General features: G+C 38.6%; 1 protein-coding gene across 7 annotated transcripts in view; it reads left to right on the plus strand.

The window, feature by feature from the left end:
* RFX3 (regulatory factor X3) overlaps window positions 1-25677 on the plus strand; it is a 275646-nt gene that overhangs the window by 93724 nt on the left and 156245 nt on the right. For 5 of the 7 annotated variants that reach the window (XM_034647224.1, XM_002919098.4, XM_034647226.1 and 2 more), the window contains one exon: window positions 24827-24951. In XM_034647224.1, the coding sequence (XP_034503115.1) occupies window positions 24835-24951 (117 nt within the window). In that variant the 5' untranslated portion in view covers window positions 24827-24834. Of the gene's footprint in view, window positions 1-750; window positions 799-17330; window positions 17355-24826; window positions 24952-25677 lie in introns of those variants that run through there. The other 2 variants (XM_034647225.1, XM_019799522.2) reach the window with 2 other exon arrangements.

A 25677-nucleotide genomic window follows, 5' to 3' on the forward strand; every position in this document is an offset into this window, starting at 1 on the left:
TCTCTATGGAGTTGGATGTCTGGCTATTTCAATGTTCCCCTTTTTCTATATTAAAGTTTATTTTAAGTTTTAAGTGAAAGAAGGCTGTTGCGCTCTTAAGCAAAAGTAATGCTCTGTAAGCAAGTGCATCTGATGTGTAGGGGTTTCATCTCCATTGTTTTTGCTAGCATCTTCCACATACTAGGTTTTGACATACTCCTCCAGACAACATAAGTTCAGAACACACTGTAAACACTTCCCATGACAATCTGGGTATTTCTTCAGACGTTCGTTAATATCTTATTTTGGTGTTTCTTGTGACTGAGTTCATTATTCTGAGTGTTTGTTCCAACTCAGTCACTGGGTACGGCCAGCCAGCAGGGAACAGTCAGTCCAGATGCAGGACTTGCTGCATCGATTCCTCATGGCCTGCCTGCTTTTTATGCACGTAGTAGAAATAGGTACCTCTGAGATTTCCACAAATGTCTTCACTCCTTCGGCCAGTTTCTGATATAGCCCCAGGACTTCAGAGAAGAGAAGGATCTATAGCTGCTGGGTTCAGGTGTGACCCCGGGTTATCGTTGGTTGTGCAGATCAGGATTGAAGGGGTGTAAGCGGACAAAATGATTTCTGACGCCTTGGGTTATCTGAAGAAAAGCAGGAATGAAAGAGGTAAGAAGTAAAGGAAGGAATGGGACTGATGATAAAGGCAGTTAGGGAATAATACAGTAGTTTGTAGGAATAATTGCTGACTTTTTGCAGGGTGGAAACTGCCTCGGTCACTGTGCCCCTTTGCCTTCATCTGTATGTGATCCAGTGGTGAGTTGAACGACCTTGGAATCCGCAGTTAGTTTGGAGGAAAATAGAAGCCAAGTTCTTGCTCACTTACTGGTTACAATAACCTTAGACAAGTCTTTTAAGCTTTCTTGCTTCAGTTTCTTCACCCGTGAAGTACATAGTTATTAATAAAAAATATCTATGCCATGTCTTCCTGGGACTGCTGTGAAGGTCAATTGAAATAATGTATGTAAAAATTTCGTAAGTGGTCAAGCTTAACTAAATATAGTTGAGGATGATGAAAAATGATGACCACAACCAGCCTTCAAAGCCACCTTAGCTTTCTTACTTTGCCCTGGGCTCCAGTTTTCAGGTTTCCACCATCTTCTCAGTAGGCATTAGGCTTAGCGAACCACGGAATGTCCCATTAATACTGTACCCGCGCATGAGTGTTTTCCTGGCCTTGATCCTTCTCCCATTGGTGAAGGTTACTGATTGGAAAAAGGCCAAGGAGGTAGCACAGATGCTGAGAGAGCTTTAATCTACTATTGGGTGACTGAGGATGGATGGAGACAGACAGCTTAGAGGAACAAGTATCTGGGCATCTCTGTGTTTTCTGCCTTGTCCTGATAGTCTCACTCATTGCGTGTATGTGCCATCATGGCCCACTTCCTCAGGATTTTAGGAATGAAGAAAAAGTGCCTGTATGGTCTGAGGAGAAGAGAGGGATGGTCTTACAAATGCTACGGTTGTATGTGAAATTTTAGGTATGTTATTAAACGTAGAGAAAATCTACTCACCTACAGTAGTGCTTCTCCAAACTGTAGAGTAGAATAAATGAGGCTTATTTGATATCTTGTTACCATATCAAGCAGGCACATTCTCATTCAGCCCAGGTGAGGAGGCTTTGGTGTCATTGTCAAAAGTATAGAGTGCCTGTTACAAATAGTAGTTTTTATTAAAATATGAAATTTTGGAAAATATACTTGTTTTATTCTGTGGAGCACACAAGACATACAAAATTATTTTAATTAAAAAAAACTTGTCCTTTTGAATTTGGAAGAAATTATAAAGTATAATTATATGAATTTGGTATTCTTTACAATTTGATAGTACAGCATCTATTTTTGTGCTTTTAGTAATATATGCAGCGTTGAAAGCACTGAAGTTGCATAAAATAAAAATGTGAAATGTGTTCCACATTTATTTTGTTGTTTTCTTATACCAAATGGAATTCATTCAAATGATATACTGCTGAATGCTGCCTTTTATCTATTTAAAAACAAATTTAGAAATAAATGTTTTGTCTTTTAAAAATTATAATATTTAAATCCATAAATTCTAGGTTGAATGGAACACATTTGAAGGAATAGCTGAAGGCAGCAGGATAGCCCCCTAACTTTAGTATCATCTCATATGTGATAGTATTAAATTTGTTGGTTGATCCAAAAATACTTCGCATCATAGATAATTTTTCATTGGATCATTGTCTCTTGCTTTGAAAAGAAATTGCCCCAGCTTTGTTTTGACACTGGCTTTCAAATAATTTCTAAGCTTTTTTTTTCTTTTTAACACTTATGAATTGGAAGTCACCCATTTTTTCTGTGCCAGTGTCCTATTTTCATTGATGTCACCTAATTAAAAAAAAAAGGAAAGTCATTGTCTTGACTAATAAGCTTCAGGTCATTATAAAACAGTGCTTTCTAATAGAGTTGCCATTTTTTGAGTTCTTGCTATGTATCAGGCACCGTTTAAACCTGCAAAAGGCATTAACTTTAGTCCTTATAACCATCACAGGAGGAAGGAACTACTTCTTCTCATTTTACAGTTTATTTCTGTTTTACAGTGGAGAAAACTCAGTCATTGGCCTTGAAACGACTTGCCCAGTGTCATGGCCACCTGTCGTGGTAAAGCCCGAGTATGAATTTGGGCAATGTGGATCGAGAATTCAGCACTCTTAATTATTATATGCTTTGTGTTCAAATATAGAGAACTTACATATAAAACACAAAATGTTCAGATTAGGCATAGGCCAACAGATGTGCACGTCTGTTTTTACAAAACCTTTATCTGCTTTTATTAGGTGAAAATAGAAATTTAAAGAACTCCGAGATGTGTGTAATGTAGCTACTAGCAGAGACTGCTCATTTTTAAATATTTACAATTATAAACCCTATTAAGCAAATCATATGTTCTTCCTGGAACAGTTTCCTCTGTAAAATTTGTGAGTTTACAAATTTTAGAAAGATTTCTAGGATTCTTCCAGATCTAATATTTTATGAATTCATGATCCTTTCTTTTATTCTTAACTTCTTATTTTGCTTACTTGAAAATCTGTTGGTTGACTAAATCATTTAACTTCTTTTTTCCTTTTCTCATATTCATTGGGGTGGTAAGGCATCTCATAATATGTTTTATTTTCATTCAGGTCCAAATGCTTTCTAGTTTCCTTTTTTATTTTTTCTTGGACCCTTGAGTTATTTGTAAGTATATTATTCAGTTTCCAAGTATTTGGTGATTTTCATGATATTTTTTGTTACTGATTATAAGTTAATTCTGTTGTGATCAGACAAATCAGACAATTCAAAAAGATTTGAATCCTTTGAAATTCGTCGAGACTTGTTCGGTGGTCGGAATATGGTCTGTCCTGGTAAACGTTCAGTGTGCCGTTGGAAAGGATATGTGTTTTGCGATTGTTGGGTAGAATGTTCCATAACTGTTAATTAGGTCAGGTTGGTTGACGGTACTGAAGTTTTCTATATCCTTTCTGATTTTCTGTCTACTCGTTATATCAATTATTGAAAGATGAGTGTTGAAAATCTCCATCTATGATAGTGCATTTTATCATATCTCTTTTTCAGTCCAATCAGGTTCTGCTTTGTATATTTTGAAGTTCTGATAGTAGGTGCATAAACATTTGGGATTGCAGGTTCTCCTGATGAATTGGCTCCTTTATCATTATGAAATGACCCTTCTTATTCCTGGTAATATTTTCTGCTTCAAAATTTACTTCATTTGGTATTAAAATATAGCATGGTATATATTTTCCAATCCTCTTACTTTTAACCTGTGACACCGTATTTATAGTGGATTTCTTATAAACAACATTTAGCTTGGCCTTTGTTTTTTATATGATTTGACCATCTCTGCCTTTTCGTAGGTTTGTTTAAATTGCATTTTATGTGATTATTGATATGGTTAGGTTTGAATCTACCCTGTTGCTGTTTATTTTCTTATCCGTCCTACTTATTTTTTGGTTCTTTTCCCTTCTTTCAGATTACTTGAGTATTTTTACGATTCCATCTTATCTCCTTTATTGGCTTATTGTGATACCTCTTTGTTTTATTCTTTCAGGGGTTACTGTATGACTTACAGTATGCTCCCTTAACACATCACAGTATACTTTTGTGTAGTATTATTACCTCTTCATGTATAGTATAAGAACAGCCAGTGAACCTTAGCAGCAGGTGGGGCAATGGGATGGCGGACCATACTGGAATCATGTGTAGTGTATATGTGGGAATTTGGAAAAATGCCTCGTTTCAGATGTCTTCCTACTGGTTTATTGTTCCTCCCATAGGAACACTGATGATATCCTTTCTTTTTCTGAATGAGTAAACTGAGGCTCAGGTTAAAGTGACTTTAGTAAATGGCAGAAACAGGCCTGACATAGCATCACATAAGGAATACTAGTCTGGAAGTCAGCTAGACTTAGATTCAAATTCTAGCATTATTGCTTGCTTGATATGTGACCCTGGACAAGTTATTTAATGATTCTAATTTTTTTTTAATTTTTTAAAAGTTTTTATTTATTTGAGAGAGAGAATGTCAGAGAAAGAGAGTGAGCAGGGAGAGCAGCAGAGGGAGAGAGAGAAGCAGACTCCCTGCTGAGCAAGAAGCCTAATGTGGGGCTTGATCCCAGAACGCTGAGATCCTGACCTGAGCCGAAGGCAGATGCTTCACTGACTGAGCCACCCAGGCACCTGAACGATTCTAATTTTTATGCCTAAAACGTGGGTAGTAATCATCAGTTGTTGTTCTCTGTGCTCACATAGCATTTGTTTTCTATTTAGATTGTCAAAATTAAATGGAGTAGTATTTATAAAGCACCTAGTTAAATTGCTTGGCGCATTGTAGGACTTCCACAATATTTGCCATGGGAGGGCTGTGAAAGTTGTGGCCTGACTCCCAAGTGCGTGCTTTTAGTTTACTTTCACAGTCAATTACCTCTTCAGACTTTATTCTGTCCCTTAGCCCTAGAAACATCTGTATATATGTAGGGAATAAATAGTTAACATAGATGAGGTTACTTACTGTTAGTGAGTCTGATAATTAAACCACATAGGTTCAGAGTTTAGAGGAAATCTAGACAGTGAATAAAGCTCCGTGAAGGCTGGAAGCTGGAACAATCAGGGACGTCACTCACTATCTTCTGGGCATTAACATAGAGGGAGAGGTTGAGGGGTCAGAGAGGTTGAGGGGCTATGAACGTGAATGTCACAGATCTCATTGTGTTGCATTTGTGAAGAGGCAGTTCCTATTATGGGGCCAGAATTTAGGTCAATGAGAAGTAGGGGCTGGGAGAATAGATTTGAAGGTCAACATAATATACAAGTGAACACTGGAGCTGCAAACTATTATTTGAGGGACAGTATGTGCAGAGTGGAACGCAGAAGGACAAGGATGTATCTTAGGGCAATAGTCTTTGTTAGGGAAAGAGCAAAGCTGAGGCAGCTTTTAATGATTTCCTCAACTTGCCATTTTTTCTAGCATCTAACATTACTGGAATTTAACAAGTGAATATTTATTGAATTTGGATTGGACATAGGTTGTGAGCATAATGTATGAGTTTTATTCTTAAATAGATTGGGAGCGGTTATTGAACCCATTAAAATCCTATCTAACGTAATGTGCTCTTTTGGGAAGACAACAAATATATCCTTGAGTCTTCCAAACTGGCATGTGTATGAACACTGAAGAAGTCCCTGGTGTTTGTAAATTTCTCACTGATATTGCAGGACCATGATTTTACTCTTAAGAGTGTCATTTTATAACAGTTGCAGATTTCAAATTTGAAACCCAAATTTGTTTCCGTTCGCTTGGAAATACGGAAAACAAACAAAAACTTGTAAGCAGAGGGGTCATGACAACAATGTAGACTTTACAGTCTGATGGAATTCCATGTGGATCCTGGTGTTGTCTTTTATGAGTGATGGAAACTTTGGAAAATAGTTGGGTCTCTATGGACCTCAGTGTCCCATTCGTGTGGAGTAGAGAACAACACACATTTTACAAGGTTGAGAATTAAAGTATTAAATTTGGTTGTAGATGTTCAATAAGTGGTCACTGAAAAAAAATGGGATGTAACAAAGTAGCTGAACAAAACAACGCTGATTTATTGGGAGAATCTTTTGGGTACCAAACACCAGCCTTACCTTTCTTTATTTTCTCTAGGTAGAGGATGTAATTTTTTTCTGTTTCCTAATTTATTACTTAGTATTCATCCTCCCACACTGAGATACTATGCAAAAAAGCATAAAAGGTTTTTCAATTGCAGCCTTACTCACAGTTGTCAAGAGAACTGCTATACAGTACTGCAGAACTTAGCTTATATTTGTTCCAACTCTCTTGACTCTGAAGGTGTTAAAGCAGTGAACTGTTAGGTTAAATCCATATTCAGGAAGCATTTGTTCCTTGTCTTCAAAGCAAGAAGAAGGGGAAGCAGGGATGAGTTCCTCAAAGAAGTTGTGTCCAGAATCTACAGTACTTTTAGATAATTTCCTCTATTGAGTTTTTTCCTTTCCCCGCCCCCCAAGTTAAATCTATACATGAAAAAGAGTATAATCTAAATACGGAAGGGGAGCCATTTTTTAAAAAATCAAGTCAAAAGAATTCACTCCTGAGCAACACAAATCATAAACTATAATACGATATCCCTGAAATATAAATTTAACTCCCGGGGCACCTGGGTGGCACAGCGGTTAAGCGTCTGCCTTCGGCTTAGGGCGTGATCCCGGCGTTATGGGATCGAGCCCCACATCAGGCTCCTCCGCTATGAGCCTGCTTCTTTCTCTCCCACTTCCTCTGCTTGTGTTCCCTCTCTCGCTCTGTCTCTATCTCTGTCAAATAAATAAATAAAATCTTTAAAATAAATAAATAAATTTAACTCCCATGTAAAAGATAATTTGATTATCTGTTCTTGAGAAGGAACATTAATCACTTAAATTATGAATTGTTTAATTATTGTTGAGTCTTGTTCATAATTTTCCACAAAATAATTTATTGGGTAACTTGAGTACACTTAAAAAGTTCTGCTTGGTGTGTGTTATGTTATACTTTAACAAATATTTTAGTAACATTCTAAGAAGATAGAGATGTTTCATTTGGGGCAAGTTCTTTTTAGAAGAAAAGGTTGTGACTGAAAAAAAAAGTTCAGATGTTGCTAGAAAGTGACAGATTTTGTAGAAATATGTAGTTTATGTATTTCCCAAGGAACAGGTGTTTTGGATTTTGGGGGTTTTCCTGTTAAACTGAGAGGAATTTTCACATAAGCCTGTGTTTTAAGAACCAACCTTAAGAAATGTCATTTTTAGATTCATCAATATAAGCCACATTAGAATTTTATTTTTTAAAAGTTACCCTCTTCTCTCTCTATACTGATTTTTATTCAGCTCACATTACATAATAATGCGTATTTTCTTTTTTTTTTTTTTTAAAGATTTTATTTATTATTTGACATAGACAGCCAGCGAGAGAGGGAACACAGCAGGGGGAGTGGGAGAGGAAGAAGCAGGCTCATAGCAGAGGAGCCTGATGTGGGGCTCGATCCCAGAACGCCGGGATCACGCCCTGAGCCGAAGGCAGATGCTTAACCGCTGTGCCACCCAGGCGCCCCATGCGTATTTTCAACATTGGTGGTAGCCTTACTGATGTTCAATTTGAAAGAAAAATGAATTTTATGGTAGAATTGCCACCAACAGTAATTTAGTAAGTGAGAAATTTGTAGTCCTTTTTCTGGAAATTCAAAGATAATCATAAATTTTCCTCTCTTTCTAAAAATAACTTTGTAATGGGGTTGGCATGCCTGAGAAATGGATGGTCTCCTGTGTTTGGGAATCAGGTGATAGCTTCTGTTGGCAACTGCATCTCCAGAAGCCAGCTCGGGGACTCACCGGTTTCACTGACTTAACGTGGGTTTAGAGCAACACCTGTTGAACTTCAGAAAAGCCAGCGTCACCCTTTGCACCTTTCTTTTATGACTTTTTACTCAATATATTTACTTTAGGGAAAGATATTTTTGTGTAGAGCCCTCTCAAGAAGAAAAGATAACAAAATGCATTCATAAATCTGTCCTTATTGAGTGGTTTGCTTCTTTTGTCTTTCTACTGCTAATTGCTGTTTACGTACTTAAAAATAGACTCATCTTGGAGTCACGTTAAGAGCAGGATTCTGTAATTTATAATAGCCCTCGTGAAGTGGTATGGTAAGTGCTTCATGATGGGAGATTGAGTCAGATAGGTCATGGCCTCATCAGTGACTCAAGGTCAGTACCTTGAAGGGCATGTCCAACCTTAGAGTCCCTGAGCCTAAATTGCTCCGTACACAGCCACGTAAAGTAAAGTAATACAACATGACTAGTGTTTACCTTTAGTGGTCTTATGATAAAGTGGTTTTACTGTAGTCGGAAAGTACAAGCCAGGAATATTCAGCGCTGGTGATCTGATTTCACAGTACTCTTTGTTCTGATACACCAAATACTTTGGCCATATAGCTTATCTGTTAGCATTGAAGAATAGTATGGTTGTCTATTTTTGATGTCTGTAATGAAATGCTGTAACTAAGGTCAAGCCTGTGGTTCATGTCAAAATTAGTTGTTAAGATGCACAAAAGTCATCTCAAAGAAAAAAAAATTATTGGTGTAATTAAGCTACATTGCTGACTCAACTTATATATTTAGAGTAATTTGGAGGGGCTGTCATGTGGCTATAATTTAACTGGACATCACTAGGTCCTTACTCTGAGGAAGGTGGAGGAGAGTGGGGAAAAGGGCGGGAGGCCAGGGAGAGAAGACAGGAAGGGACGGAAAGTGAGGGAAAAGAGAGGGTGAGGAAGAATGATTTATTAAAATGCTCCTGTTATCTTAATTGAAAGGAATATATCATTCAGTATTAAGTAAGGAATCCTGTAAGGAAATCTCTTAAGGAAAAGGAACAGAGTTTTCATATGTAAATAACCTTTCAGTTGCATTGAGAAAACACCATCCTTGTAAATCTGGTTTGTGTGAAAAATGACTCCATGGAACCATGAGAAGTAATCAACTCATATTTGTATATGGTTTTGAATATGGTTTGTAAATGTTAGCTTACTATTTTGGTACAACAGGAAAATCATTTCTGTTACCTTCATAGGAGAGGTTACAGGGACGATGTCATTTTTGTACAGATTATATTGGGAGCTTGTTTGCTTCTCCCTTGCTTTAATATCCTTCAGTATTGCCGAAGTACTACTTCTATGTAAATTAGCTGTGGACAACTTCCGAATTAATAAAAACCAGCAGTGTGCATCAAATGAGTAAAAAAGTCATGCAATATGCTTGGTTTCGGAGTTACAGTGGTACTAAACAACTTTAAAATCTTTTTAAAAGAAAGTGTGAACATAATACGGAAAGAGGTAATTGCAAAACATTTTAACATGGATAAATAGTACAAGTTGTGGAAAGCTTGTAAACCTGCCACCTAAAACTGATTGCCCTTATGAGCATTTTAGGCTGTTTGACAGTGAAAAGTACACCTTATAAAAGCTGTTACACAAACCATTACATTTAAAAGGTTTCTGTCTCACACCCCAAAATTACACGTATTTGCTTCGAGTGAAAATTTAGAATTTGTTCCCTGTTTATTTTACTGGCAGTTACTGTGGTGTTGAACTTTGCTTTTACCCCTTCTTCCTGGCAAACTAGAAATTAGTGTTTTTGGTTTATTTCAGTGTGTAAACACAGCGAGTTTGTGTATTGTATGTTATATACGAGACGATGTAATAGTAAAACTGTGAGCCTGAAACAGTCAAGGCACTCCACATAATAATCAAATACTGAACCTCTGTCACCAAGATGCCCCATGTAGCTGAGAAAAAAACAGTTTACAAGATGATCCAGCATTTCTGTAGAATAGAAAATCCAATGAACCATGTTAGTTGATATCTCCACACACACAAAGTTTGACTTACTTGAAATCTTGTTAAACACCCAAACACAGTGCCTTATTCATTTATGTGAGAAGGAAAGTTGGAAACGTCTAAGAGACCCTCTTATTCTAGGATTTCATTCTCCGTGTTATGAGCATTTCTCTCATTGTATAATAAGCACTCTGGGATTCTGGCAGGCCTTGCTACTTCTTTCTGAGTGCCTTCCTTTTTTTCTTCTCTCATAAACCAGAGTCTGTTAGAAAGAGCTATTGACTGGGCATCGGGAGTTCTGAGTTCTAATGCCAGCTCTGATACTAACAAATCCATTCGGTTTATTGGTCTCAGGTTTCCTGTGAAATGGGGGCCTGAACTAGATGATCTCTGGATATTCTTTAAGTTTAAAATGCTGTGATGCTGGGAGATAGGCCAATTATCTGAAAACCTATCACACCTCACCTTCTCCCCAAAATGTCCCGACTGATCAAGGTACTGAACGAATAATTCTCCTGTAGTCGGTTTGCTAAAACATAAACTGAATGGCTGTTTTGTTATATTTACCAAGTACTCTAATTTATCAATTTGCCTAAGAACCAATTTTCCAAATTATCAACTGCCCGAAATATGTTTGTGTTAACTACATGTAAAGTTTATCACAAATCACAGTGCATAGAACAGTTGCAAAAGCTTTTGAAATTTTTGGTGGGAAGCATTAATTAGTTTTAATTTGGTTTTAATTTTTCTATAGCAATTTCACTGCAGAGTCTTGGCAAGAGAAATATTTATCAGTCCAATTCAGCTGAGTGCCAAATTTATCATTGATATTTCATATAAAGGCCTTTCAGTTGCTTAAAACAGAAGCAACATATTTATCTAGTTAAACTAGTTAGCAAATTTGTGAATTAAGAGAAATGCAGAATGCATTTAATGGATGAAAAACATGTTGCAAAAAATAAACCTTCCCTATTATCATTTGTAAACTCCATGGCATTCAAGACATGCACACCCCTTTGATTTAAAATAAACAAATTATTTTTCTCAAAAGTTACCGGCCCAGAAAATGGCAAAATTCCAGAATACAGTTCTAGGTAGGCTGCTGCGCTAGCTTGGAGCAAAATCTCAGACAAATTGAAACCTTGACTTCATCAATGTGAGCATCAAAGAAATCTTCAAAAGGCCCTTTAAAGCTGTACAAATTATGTCAACAGTATACATGGTTAAAAGATACAAGTTTTGAGTGAACTAGTCAATTTACCAAATGGACTGTTGCGCAAAATGATTCCTAGCAAGTTGATTTTTGGCAAAATAGACCCAATGTTAGCATACTGCCATCACCGTCTCTGTCACGGATAGGAGACAATGAAGCTATAATGAAAAGTGCTACTGGCTTTAGAATTCAAGTATTTTTTCCCTCAATCACACCCTGTAGCCAGAGTTGGAACCATTTGGAAGGTCTTGTACCTCTATGTGTATTTGCATGTGTGTGATGTACTTACTATGTATCCAACCTAACTTTTGATGCTGATCACCTGTGTGTGTATGTGTGTGAGTGTGAGTGTGCGAGACATGGCTGCCACAACATAGACTTCCAGGATATTGAAGAAGTAGAATTAAAGGTCTGTGTGAGAATTGAGAAATTTTTACTTTGCTCTGCTCTTCCGATGCCTGTAGCAACGTAAGTCCCATGTGAACGTTTGACTGAAGCAATGAAACAGGTCGGATCATTTGGCTTGTGTCCATTCAAGGTGGTCCTGCGCTCAAGCAGGAGTAGAGATGATAGTTCTCCTTGAGGCCTGTTGTAGGGCGTTGCTTTGGTGCTTGGTTTCCCTGAGCCCTGCCTTTGGCCAGTCACCTTCCTTAAAGTTCTGTCTGCTTCCCAGTTACTACCCCTGAGTGCAGTGCAACGCCACGAGGTAGGAGAGTTAAATTTATCTTCCTGGAGTTACTGAAGGCAGTTCGTGCCTCTGTGTACAGGTCAGGGAGCAACAGCTGTGCCAAAGACCCCTCGATTTCCCCCAAAGCCAGTTGTTAGTTGGTTTAACTAGTTGAGACTAGCCTTCCATTTGGCATCGGAGAAGCTGCCTCCAGTCATTCCTATTCCTTTAGAAGTGGGATCGGTGGTGGACATCAAACAACTCAACTCCAAGGTTTTAGAAAGGAAATATATTATACTCTTATTTTTAAAAAACACTTTCTGACCCATGATTCAAATTCTAGAAAGCCTACGGGTCTCGAGACCTCGGCAGAGCTAGTTATCGAGCCTTACATGATTCAGCGTTGCTGTGTAGGCAGCCATCTTGTCAGGTACTCCGCGCTCCTGAAAATGAAATTAAGATGATTTTAGAGCCTAACCTAGCATGGAAAGCTAGTAACGGGGTTGAAAAATTGCAGCATGTCCAGTTCCTATAATGTAGAAGTTTTAAAAGGTAGACAAGACTGCTACTTTCCACAGGATGACATAATCGCTGGTCTGTAAAACCTTTAAGTTGTCACATTCTAAGCCTATTGCAGCATGTGGCTGGGTTAAAGAAAGGAAAAAAAAAATCCAAATTTTTGCTCTTGGAACCTAATAGATGGTATAATATATTCAAGCCCTCACTCTGCCCATTCATAGTTGTGTGACCTTGGGGCTCATAGAGTTATTTAAGCATTGAGCCTAGGTTTTCTCATCAATAAAAATGAGATAATAATAGTATCTACCTCATAGGATTTCTGGACAGATAAGGTAATGCATGTAGAATCCTTACATAAATGTGTTAACTGATTTGTAACTAGAGGCTTCTTGGAATACCTTTTTCTGTGAAAAGTTTCAATGATTGTTAAGAGACCATAGAGGAATGTCGGTTGAATGTTGCCAAGCTCAAATAAATTTCAAGTGGTTAATTAATGATGATGTTAGAACAATTACTATTAGGCTAATTACTTATTCTTAGCATTTCAGCTATGAAAATTAAAGATCTCTGAGTGCTTCTGTCTCATAAAAACAAAGGAAGCATTCCAGGCCACCTTTTCTAAGATGACATGATTAGAGCATTGGATCTGAATCCACAATTCAGCAAATCAGGTGTACTTATTAAAACAAAGTAAATGATGTGTCAGGAGGTTCAGAGCAATAGCTGAAGACTTAATTTGCTCATTTGGGTTTATTTAATCCTTATCTTCTTTCATTTTTTTTAAGAAATTACACATAAAATCTGTTGAGGCTTACAAATCTCAGAATAGGGGAGTTGTTAAAAATTCTGCCGTAATGAGAATTGAAAGCAAAGTCACATTGGAACATTAAGAGAAAACATTCTTAATGAATAACTTGATTGGAAATGGTTCTAACAGAAAATTATATTTATACAGAATTTAAAGTATGAAATGCCTTTGATAGTACATACTCTAATAGTAATGTGTCAGCAGGGTCTTAAACTCATTCCCCCCACCTTAAAAAAATTATCTATTTATTTATTTTTGAGAAAGAGAGCGAGAGCGGGAGAGGAGAGACAGAGGGAGAGGGAGCCCAACACAGTGCCTGACCCATGACCCTGAGATCATGACCTGAGCCTAAATCAAGAATTGGACACTTAACTGGCTGAGCCACCCACATGCCCCAAACTCATTCCCTTTCTTATTCATATCTTCATTCAACAAATTGAAGATTTGTGTGTATATTTGTAGGTGAAAAGGAGGCCTAGTCTATGTGTTAGTGGTGTTTGTCATCGGGTTGGAGAGACAGTTACCCTGCAATATGATACTTGCAATGCACTGAGTAAAAATAAGGTGCTATGGGAGCACCCAGGAGGACATCAGTCCCTCACTTGTTAAGAAGGGAGCATGGAGCGCCTGGGTCGCTCAGTTGGTTAAATGTCTGCCTTCAGCTCAGGTCATGATCCCAGGGTCCTGGGATTGAGCCCCACATTGGGCTCCTTGTTTGGCCAGGAGTCTGCTTCTCCCTCTCCCTCTGCCACTTCTCCTGCTTGTGATCTCTCACTCTCTCTCTCTGTCAAATAAATAAATAAAATCTTAAAAAAAAAATAAAGAAGAAGTAGGGAGCAGAGTAGTGGTGGTTTGGAAGGCTATTTGGGGGAAGTGGAATTTATCCTGAGATCTGAGAGATGAAGTGAAGATGAAAGAAAGTGGGGAGGAAGCATTGCTTCGGTCAGAGGGAACTCCTTGTTCAAAGGCCCTAGGTTTGGGGAACTGACAGTAGTTCCACATGCTTGGATTGTATGTAGTCTTGGGGTGATGGTAGGCAAGAGCTCTGTGCTAACGAGCCTTAGAAGCCCTGTTGCGGGTTTACAGTTGATCCTGAGGGCCCTGGGGACCTATTGCTGGGAGTGGCCTGAACTCTGGAGAGATGAAGCTATGTGAGGAGATTTTTGAGAGAGATGAGGAAGCAGCATCATTGGGCTGGGTAGGTTTGGGAGGTGAAGGGAAACACGGTGATTAAGAAAATGATTGAGATAGGACAATTACTATTTGTGTATTTTCAGGGACGGAGAAGAATTCCCTTACCTTTTTTTAGCCCCCTCGGAAGACCATTCAAGTGTAAGAGGAGGAGGGAGGGTGGAAAAGAACTCATTATGTGCAATTTCATATTCCACTCATTATGTGCAGTAGTTGATTTTAAGCATATTAATAACTCCTTGTTAGGGGTATTAACCATAGATTTATGAGGTAGCCTAAGATGGTAGCCCACCATAGAAGGAACTTGTTTTTGAAGCCAAGAAAATGCTTTGGACTGAGTTAGGACAGCCATATGTGGGGTGCATCACCAATTCCCATAAAATAAACTCCAAAGGGACATTGTCTTTAATTCAGTGTAACTGATTTATTTCAAGTATTACTGATTTTTAGAGAGAAATAGTTTTTCTGTTAAGTTTATGAGTGTACACAGTTGGCTGGAATCTTCAGTGTTTTACTTTTCATCCTTTGTCCAAGCCTTTATTCCAAGTGTATACACATACATTTTGTAATGAAAATCAATGTAAAAATTTCATTTGATTTAATAGCATGTTTTACAGTGTTTCCAGAATTTGTATATGTGTGAATATATAGATTTTTTCCAAGTCCACCCACACCCCTGTTCACGACATTTGCCAAAAAAATGGCAGTAATGAGAGTTCAGTTCTTTAAGATACTGTACATTTAAAGTGGGGTATATTATTTCCATTATTAGCAGTGTTATTACACAGTATTATTTTCCCCTTTTAGATGTGTTGATCTCTCTGAGCCTGTCATTAAGATAGTTAGGAGCTGCAAAAGGCTCTATTCTCCACTTTTATAAAAAGAAAATGAGAGGAAAAAAATAGAAAAATTTCTTGTGTAGGCAAGAGAATCCAAGAAGAAAGTTGTTATTGGAGCCCTCTCTGGTGTGAAGAAAATTAAGTATTCCTGTTCTTGCCTTCATTCCCTGTAAAATCCAAAGGAAATCCTCCTGTTCTGGGACAACACTACCTGCTTGTTTTCTTTTGTGGCTCTTTAAAGAGTACTGCCTTGTATGCTAATCTTTACCTTCTCTGTTCTCACCCCCTCTAATGTAAGACCACTGGGAAGCCCTCCTTGACAAGCCTTTTCTTGCTTATCAATCCCATAACATAAGGTAGGGTGGTTATTTTCCTGTGTGCGGGTGGCGCTGCACTAGTGAGTGTAGGGAAAGAAAGAGAAAAGTTGTGTGTGTGAAGTTCAGGGTATGTAAGAAGAAGGACCAGATGCCACTGAGGCTAGTTCCCAGAGGGAATACTTGTTTTTGCTTGGTGGGATTAAACATCTAGATTCCCCACCTCTATTCTCTTTTCCATTTGAGATCTTTGGAGGAAGCACCATTGCTCTTCTCAGTTTGTATGGAAGGGAGCAGAATTAAAATATCTCAATTCTGGATGGGACAATAGGCACTGGGTAGTGTCATAAGGAAGGGATCGTATTTGACATTGACATTTGGGAGTGCGTGTTACTAGATTTCCTTCTCTCAGGAGAGAATGACAAGTGTCATGGTATTAGCAATGAATGCGTCTGTAGATATAATCTCCAGATATATATTTTTAAATAGGCTATTCCAACGGAAACACTGAAGAAGTTTTTTTTTTAAGGGCCGCTTTGGAGTTTTGAGCCACTTTAGTAGGAAGGGAGCCAGAGCTCCTGCCCTGCCACTGAACAGATCAGAATCTACCTTTGTAGCTATCTTTGAGCTTGTAAAGTCTGTATTAGGTTACAGAATCTAAGACTGACTTGTTGGGGGTGGCTTCGGGCTAACTGGGTCTCTGGAACCCATGTTGCTTTTAACCAGCAAGTCCAAGGTTAGCATGAGACCACTCAAAGTTTATGGTCGTTGGTTTGGGAAAGCCCGTATTCCAAGAGTTGGAAGTTCCATTGATGTTATTCTGTCTCCTCAAGCATTTTTCCCAAGCATGCATTTATGTGTCAGCGAGGAAGAAGACTGCATTGTGGGCTGCGTATTATTTGCAACCTGCCTTTTCTACTTACATTATTATGAATATCTTTCCGTGTTGGCTTCTATAGTGCTGTATGGTATTCCACTATAGGGATACAGAATAGAACAATTTATAAGTTCCCCAATTATGGATATTTTGGTTGCTTATTATTCGCTACCCTATCATATACAGTACTTGAATGAGTATCCTTGTGTTTATATATGATATTATATATACATACATAGTCATTTAACTGGGTCTTTGTTTGGCTGTTTTTTAGGACTTTTTTTTTTTTTTAAAGATTTTATTTATTTGACAGAGAGAGAGACAGACAGCCAGCGAGAGAGGGAACACAAGCAGGGGGAGCGGGAGAGGATGAAGCAGGCTCCCAGCAGAGCAAGGAGCCCAGTGCGGGGCTCGATCCCAGGACCCTGGGATCACACCCTGAGCCGAAGGCAGAGGCTTAATGACTGAGCCACCCAGGTGCCCCTTAGGACATGTTCTTAAATGCAAATGAGTCTACATTATAACCTCTTTCATCTATAAAATATTTTGTGAATACAAGGTTAAGGTAGATGTCTTTTAATCCATGGTATGCTTTTCCATATCATAAAAATTATAGGTTTGGTACCTTCATAAAAATATATGGATTACATACTAGGTATAGTACATATTTGCAATTTATGTGATATTTGTGTCTTTTCAAATTTAGAATTCTTTCTTCGTGCCCAAAGTCTTCATAGACTACTTTATCTCTTTAAAAGTTGATTTTGCTAAAATAGGCTCAGTGCTGCTGCTGTCTGTGTGGCCATGTAGGGTCCAATGACAGCTTGCCATTATTGGAGCAAGACAGACCTGGACTTAAGCCTGACTTCATCCCTTAATAGCTCTGTGACCCTGGACAAGTTAATCTCTAAACATTACTTTCCTCTACTATAAAATGGGAACGTCTACTTGATGGGTGAAATGAAGGTTAAATGTGTGCAGAGCATCTATCACATGGTAAGTGCTCAGCAGAGGTAGCTATTCTTATTAATATCCCTGATAGTGAAGATGATAGATTTATAATAAAGGGCTCATTGCTCATCATCTTTCAGTGCTGAGCGTTAATACCATTAAATGCTCTATCCAGTAGGTTCTGGTCACTCTCAGGATTGGATGGACCAATAGGGAGAAACATTTATCTGGTACCTTTCAGTAAGAATTTTTCTGTATGTTACATCATTGTGTCCTCAGACTCTCCTTCCAGTAGGAAATAGTGTAGGATACTTGGATGTTTTTGTTTCTTTGGTTTTCTTTTCCTTTTCTTTCCGCTGGTATCTATGCACCACCATTTTTAGCATGTCATGCAGGTAAGACCGAGTTGCCTACTCATGAACGTGAGTAGGAGAGAGTGCTGATACAGGACCAGCAGTGGAATGGACAAGCCCTTGGTTCTCTTTTCCCCAAAATGACCTCTGGGCCTGATGACAGTTTCTCTTGATAACTAGAAACAAATAACAGATAATAAAATAGTTCTTGTATTATTTCAGTAGTTTGGCTTTACTAATATGTTAGTAGATGGTTTTATTTTTTTAAGTACTTGGCCCTTCAAGACAAAAGCTGTTAAAGTAATTTAATTTGATTTTTCTTCTCCAAAGAAACAGTTTTTCATACTCTGAGTCAAGGGAAGAATTAGTTAAGTGAAAACCTTTGTTTGAAAAGTGAAAAAAGTTACCCAGGCAACCTGTATATGTTACCAGTGTGCTGATTAATCATCACCAACATTAATCACTGTCATCAGTTATCACGGGAAGATGACTGCCTCGCAGTCTACACTATTATCATTCCATCGTTGTCTACAGATCAATTTAGTATGAAAGATTAATTGTACATAGTCGTGAGGATTACAACATTAAACCTAAATAAACAGGCTCAGCTTTTATAATGCAGAAAATCATGAATTTTCCTTTTACATCCCTTCAGTTACTTGATTTATTGATTTGATAAAGCCCCGTGTTGTACAATGAATAAACTTTCACAGAGGTGTATTTTGAATAAAAAAGGCTGACTACAGTCTGTAGCTTACCCAGTTTCTTTCATACCTACTAGAGGAAGTGGGGGAAAAAGCCAAGTCATAGTGTTTTGTGTTTGTAGTCAAATTACTCAGTTCAATATATTTTTGTCAAAGTTTCAAAGCATTACATTTATCACATGATTGTTTACCTATATGTATCAACTTTCTAATATGGCCCATTGTTTTATGTTATATTGTCTTCTTTGAAAGTTGCTTAATATCCTTAGGATTTTTTTTTTTTAAGAATTGAAATCATCTTAATATTTTTCATTATCTACTCCAGAATAGTCTGGAAATGTGTATTTTTCATACTAATTTTATGTTCAGAAAAGTAAATAATGGCAGTCCCCCCCCCCGCCCTGCTCCTAAAAGCACAGCTTATTTTAGTTATCTAATTTTAATAGAGATTTTAATTGCTCTGGGCATTATGTATGCTAATGTTTATTTTCTAACATTTACTCAAGAATGCTGATGCTTAATCAGAGCATTAGTAATAAAAATTTTATTCCACAAAAGATCAGTTATGATTTGGGATTTTTCTGTGTAAAAGCACACAAATGTTAAACTTCCTGTTCTGTATTTTAAAAGCAGTAATTCAGTTCAAATCCTGACAAATATTTTTTTTCCCTGTAGATAGCATTCCTATATGTCGAACCAGGTTTCTAAGTAAATGATTTTTATTTGAATGTCACATTTTAGATGTGACTTATCTTTATTATACCCATTAAGTGACTCATAATAACTTTGGTTAATTTGGTTCAAGTAAGAATTAGAGGTAGCATCTTTTGTTTATCTATACTAAGGAAGAAGGAAGACAATTCTCTGTTGCACTTGAAAATTAAATTCCAAGTCTTTATTTTCTATACTGAATTAGAACCTGTTACATTCCTCAGTGTAAAAAAAAACAATACAGTCAGTGTAGTGGAGCCAAACTTTGTGGACTTTGCTTTTTTAAAGAGCAAATTATTTCAGGCTGAAGAATCCCAATAAAAATTAGATGGGTACTACCTATTTTTAAGCTATCCCAGTTATATAGTTCTGTTTGAAAAGTAATTGATTAGGTCAGACTATTAAACCATTTAATTTGGCATGTACATTGTGTGTGATAAAAGGAATCCAACTGTGAATTTGAGTGTATTAAATAATCTTCAGGAAGTTCCATAAAGAACATCTGAATGCCTTGAAACTTGCAATAACGCATGTTTGTTCCAAACACATTTGCTTTGCCTAGGTTTTGCCCATCAGGTTGAAGAAATGCTAATCTTGTCGCATTCAGCAGCTGGGTTTTTGCAATATTCCTTTCCTTCTCCTAGGGGTTAATTAGCCTTCTTTCAAAATGTGGCCTATTTAGCTGTAGATTCGCATGATTCAGCCAGAGTTGGCTGTACAAAGCAGAACCGTTAACAGGCGGGTGTGTCCAACTGCTTAATTAGCCAGAATAAAAAGGTCCTTTGTCAAACAAGCATCTGTTGCTCTTGACACACCTGACAGCCACATTAGGCAAGGATGACTAGACTGAAATTGTGCATGTCTCTCCTGCAAGAATATACAACTAATTTACATATGGGCTGCATCATGGACCAACTGCAGGGGATTATTTAGCTTATCAAAATGGATTAATGTGACTGCATTTGTGGCTGATAAACAAATATCACTTGAAAGGGGGCTGTGAAGGAACTGAACTAACCAAATTACTCCCAAACATAAACAAAGCACAGAAACTACTGCTAGATGAATAGGAACACCTCAAATGTACACACAAACCTTATGTCGGGTCTAAAATGAAACCTACAAGTGAAGCCTGCTAAGACACTACCCTCAGTGATGATTCTTGATTTGCTGAAATGTTGGAAAGCGACCGGAACACTCTGAATGCGTCAGTGGGTTTAAATGATCTGTTTAGCAAAATTTGGCAGGAGGGTTCTGCTCCTCAAACATGCTTTAACATTCTAATTGATCTGCTGTTAAGTCAGGTCTTCAGAATTAATCAGTTAAAATGCCTTTGGAAAAATACTTAGGAGTTAGGTTCTCTTATGGCCTCAGCAGAGGGAGAGAGAATCCTTCCTGATTTTGATGTTGGAGAGAGAAGGGTTGCCTGTCCATTGTTATAGGAAGGTGTAGATCAAATACAATGGATTGAGAATCCCAAAGACTTTGCCGTTCAGACCCAGTCTGTAGCTTTTCGTTCGGAAGCCCTATCATCATGATATTGCAAAGTAATACATACGAAGTGGGGACATCGTGGGCTTTGGAGTCAGCTAACCCTGGGTTTGGATTCAGGCTCTTCCCTTTACCGGCTGGGTGGCTTTCAGCAAGTTATGGAATCCATTTGTGCCTCGGTTTCCTCCTTTGTTAAGTGGAAATAAGAGCACTGCCGTTAATGAGAGTCTTCTGAGGATTAAATGAGGTGTATTTTGAGCACTTAGCGCATTGCATGGCACCTGGGAAAGACTTGTCAGAGGAGAGACCTAATTACGGTCGTTTTTGAGCCAGTCTCTGCCAGGGGTGGGACTGAGACCCTCTCAAGCCATGAGGACTTGGCAAGGGAAGCCTCTTCTTCATAACAGGAAGACAATGAAATCGTAGGAGGATGAAGTTGTGTCCATCAAGGAGAGATGGAGAGACTAAGTTCTTATCCATTGGCATGACCCTGTGATCCAGGACCCGGTGAGACGGATGAGAGCAGTCACTGGGCAGTAAACAGAAGATATTCTGGGGCAGTTATCGGTTGTCCTGGATTGGGCTTTCTGTGCCACTTTTGATGTGGCATGGAGCCAGAGGCTGGATGGAAAGCTCTCCATGACTTTCTCACTTGAAGTTACAAAGCCATCATTTTCTGTCCATCTCATTTTCCCCAGTCTCTCCTGCAAAGGTTGCTCCAATAAAACAGTTGGGGCCCCTTTCCTTCTTTTTCATTCCAAAAAGGTCCCCAGTTTGCTTTTCTTTACTCTCTTCTCTTCTATCTATGCAATGTCTATTCTGAAATTCAGGACTCCCCACTTACTTCTCTAGTTGTTTAGTGAATGAGCTTTGTTAGTATATCCAAACCCTCCTTTCCGAACTCCCCAGCTGTTTGATCTTGGTTAAGTGTGACCTGACATCTCTGGGTGTCCACTGACTCGTCCGCATAAATGAGGAAAATCAGAGTTCCAATCATCTGGTTACACATTTCTCTTGGTAAAGTGGACAAAACTTGGGTATATCTCTTCTGTATAAAAGAAGTGAATGAGCATAAATGTTACCAAGATTCTTAAACCCAAAACATAATTTTTCCATTTTCAGTCTGGATGTATAAGACTAAATATCTGGTTACCCCAGAAAGTGTCATGAACTCACAAGCCTGTAGAGGCCAGGCAAGTGGAGTATTGCCGTTAAAAATAATTTGTCTATAAAACACATAATATAGGTTCACCTTTTCTAAATTTTCATATTTTTGTAAGAATCTGGAAGTTGGTTTTTAACATGGAGGGATCACGCCCTGAGCCGAAGGCAGACGCTTAACCGCTGTGCCACCCAGGCGCCCCAGATTTGATTTTTAAATATTGGCAATTAAGAATTTTAATTTGTAGTAACTCTAAGCCAAAGCCTGTCTGTGGAGTCTACTAATAGTCCATGAAAGGCCAGTTTTCAAATCTGTGCCGTTTATCTTCCGATAAACTCTTTCAGGTAGTTTATTGGGAATTCTTAGGAATTGCTTTAAGAGCATATTTAATTTTTAGGGGGAAAGGGGCAGAGAGAGAGTCTTAAGCAGACTCCAAGCACGAGGGTGGGGCTTGACCTCAGGACCCTGAGATCACGACCTGAGCTGAAACCAAGCATCTGACACTTAACCAACTGCACCACCTAGGCCCCCCCCCACGTATATTTAATTTTTAAAGAGATCTTTATTCACTATATTCTTGCTTACGTTAGGTACAAAATAGTAGATGTCAAGGTATGGGTCATATACCAAAAGGGGTGTGTGGACTGGTCTGCAGAAAACAGTGTATGGGCACATGAGAAAGTCTCGATAAAATTCCCAGCCAGCGTTGGGAGAGATAGGAGGGAGTTTTAGGTGAGCGACTTCACTCTAAGAAATACCCACCCTTGATCGGCCAAAACTGGCAACACTGTCTTCGTTTACATAGTAAACAGATAAAGTCCTCCACCCATCTTGGGGTTGGGAAGAGAGGCTTAGAAAACCTCCTTGAAGATGGTGTCCAACATCTGGTTCATTGTTCATTCTCTGCAGAAGGGGAGCTCACTAATCTCACTTTCGCTAATAGTCCCTCTGCTGTAGGACAGAAGGCGTTGATGGTCTACAAGCATGTAATGAATCAAATGGCATTGGCTTTTGCTTTCATTTTTGGGATGGTATATTTTTCCCTCTGGGATGGAATAAAGGAAGAGGCACAGATAGGGTTCCTAATGTATATATCCCTTCCCCAAAGTTTGAGAACCAGGGGTCCTCCACTTAACTAGGCAAGAATTTTATGTAGTGAATCCTGTCATTCTCAATCATTTACAGGCATGTCCATGGTCTTAATGCTAGCTCAAAGGTGTGTGTGTGTGTGTGTGTGTGTGTACGTGCATGTGTGTTTGTTCGCTTGGAGATTAATACTACAGTTTAAAAAGTGAACCATTGTTCTGGAGATTTCACATAAAAATCTGAACTTTCAGCCTCGTTTGGAAAATTGGGAGACCTGGCATCTACAGCTTAGCCTTCCCACAAATTCTCAACTTCTTGGAGCTGAACGTTAGTAGCTGACCCAAATAAGTGGGGTGGTAGCTACAGTCTCTATCACTTTCCCCGTTGTCTTGTAAGCTTCTAATCACTTTCACTCTGTGTGCCGGGGTCCCTCATCTGTAAATGGAGGATTATAAGCCTACCAATCACACCGGGTTATTACATGGATTAATTTACTCAAAAATTAACATGTAGAGCATTTGGAAGAGTCCTTAGCATATGTTAAACATTGAGTCAGTGTTAGCTGTTATTGCTGTCTCTCTTGTATGTGGTAAGGTTTATGTGGGGCTTTGACTAATAAAAGAATAAGAAAATCACTTAAAGAGATGCCAATGGTCAAGGCCTAGAGAGAAAAATAAGCACAGATTCAAAGCAAAAGGGCCTAATCCCATGGATTAATTTACTCATACATTAACATGTGGAGAGCATTTGGAAGAGTCCTCAGCTCTTAGGACTAGGCCTAGTCCCATAGCTGTTCCTGTAACCTTGAGTGAGTCTCCACCTCTCTGGGTTTTAGTTTCCTCGTCTATAAAATAAGAAGAGTGGATGAGATGTCTTCAGAGGTCCATTGCTAAAATCAAATGAGTTGCATGAAAAGGTTTGGGGGAAAATTAGAAGAGGGCACACTATGACAAAAGATGATGAGGGGCTTAATTTTCTACTTGAAAGAACTGGATACTCTTCCAGAGTTTTCTTGGGGAAAATTTAAACCATAATGCAGTATTTTTCTTAAGCTATCCATTAAATATTTTTCCCCCACCCCCCTCAGGAAAGAAAATTAGAATTCTGGGCCCTGCTCAATAACAAAGAAATTAGTATTTATTCCATTGACTCTGTAAGTAGCAAAATGGAATGTTGAGACTGGGAGCTCTGAGAAACCAGGCCTGTTAGAGCACATGCTGCAAAATTTACCCGATGATGGCAGGTCAGGCACATATGAAATGTGCCAGGTTCAAGTCTGAGTGGGAGAAGGTAAAATTTTGTGACTTTGCTTATACAAGTCTCCTTTCTATAAGAGTGGTCCTCCCCATCTTCAAAATACTAAACATTGTTGGTTTTTGGCTGTCTTTGTGTAAAATCGAGGTAGATTTTAGTACAATATCATACCACAGGCAGAACAAATTAGCGAGCCTGATCCTTTGGTTAGACTTTTGGATATACATTACTTTTTTTTTTTTTAAGATCACAGCATAGTAAGTTTGAAAGTTGAAAACGATGTTAGAAATAATTCATTCTAAATGGTACACCTTTGGTGACATCTTAATGGCCACAAAAGTGTCTAGAAAATAACATTTTATGACATATTTACATCCAGTTAGAGTTTGTGGACTGAAAATTGAGTATTTAGAAACAATTTTGGACTATGGTTTATAATATGATTGAGCCAGTTTACAACAGATGAGACCTAAGGAAGGTAGATTTCCACGAAGCTCAACTTTGATAGCCCCAAAATGAGAGGTACTAAATGGGGATTTCTTTTTTTTTATGTGACTTGGTCATTTTCTACATTTATTTAAAAAGTGGTCAGAGTGTCTCTAACCACACGTGGAATATCAGGGCAATGTGCTGGCGTAAGAAGCACTGTGGAGAGTTGAAAGTTGCTCTCAGCATAGGACTTTAAGAACAGATGTCATGCAGCTGGTCACGTGAAGTGCACATTTACAGCTTCATCTCTGTTTTGCTACATTTCAGAGACCATCATGCAGACATCAGAGACCGGGTCGGACACAGGTTCGACAGTGACTCTACAGACATCTGTAGCCAGTCAGGCAGCAGTGCCTACCCAGGTGGTGCAGCAGGTACCCGTCCAACAACAGGTAAGGAGCTGCTGTTGTCAGAGAAGATGCCGCGCCTGTCACTGGGCTGTCCGTCCCACAGGTGCGTTCTGGCCCGGTAGGCGCAGAGATAGATGGAGTTCAGCTCTGAGGTTAATTCACTGAGTGTTTCTCGAGCCCTTCCTGGATGTGGCCGATTCTGCCTGTACTGGGCTGTAGGAATGCAAAGAAAAGTATCCAAACCATAATCCCTATTCTGGAAGAGCCTCTTAACTCCTGAAGAAAACGTTTGTTTCTGTCTTGCCCATCCTTCTCCGAACGTTCTGTCCCTCCTCTTCTCCCCTGTCTTATTCTTTATCACGACTTGCTCTTTCTTTCCTATTGAAATATCAGCAATCAGAGTTTCCTGTATTAGCTCACAAGTAGTACCTCATGAAGGAGAGGTTGCCTGTGCCCTCCAGGCAAGGAGTTTGCCTTTGTGATGATTTAGAAAATGCCTGAGTGTTTTGGTGACTAGAAAAATACTGTTGAATGAAAATTAAATTATCTTAAAGGTCTGGAGATCTGACTCATCCCGTTTAAAAAATTGAGAATGAATTCATCATCACATGTTTACTACAGATCTTATTCACACCCAGGACATGGGGCTTGTTTTGGAAAGACACCGACGAAAGCGCGCGTGCCAGCTAATAGTTCTGCAGTGGGGATTGGGAATGCTTTGGTCTGTCGTTTCCTCCAAAGAGTGGTGAGAAGATAAATGAGAGAGAT

The sequence above is a fragment of the Ailuropoda melanoleuca genome, chromosome 17 (assembly GCF_002007445.2).
Source record: "Ailuropoda melanoleuca isolate Jingjing chromosome 17, ASM200744v2, whole genome shotgun sequence".
Classification (NCBI taxonomy): Eukaryota; Metazoa; Chordata; class Mammalia; order Carnivora; family Ursidae; genus Ailuropoda; species Ailuropoda melanoleuca.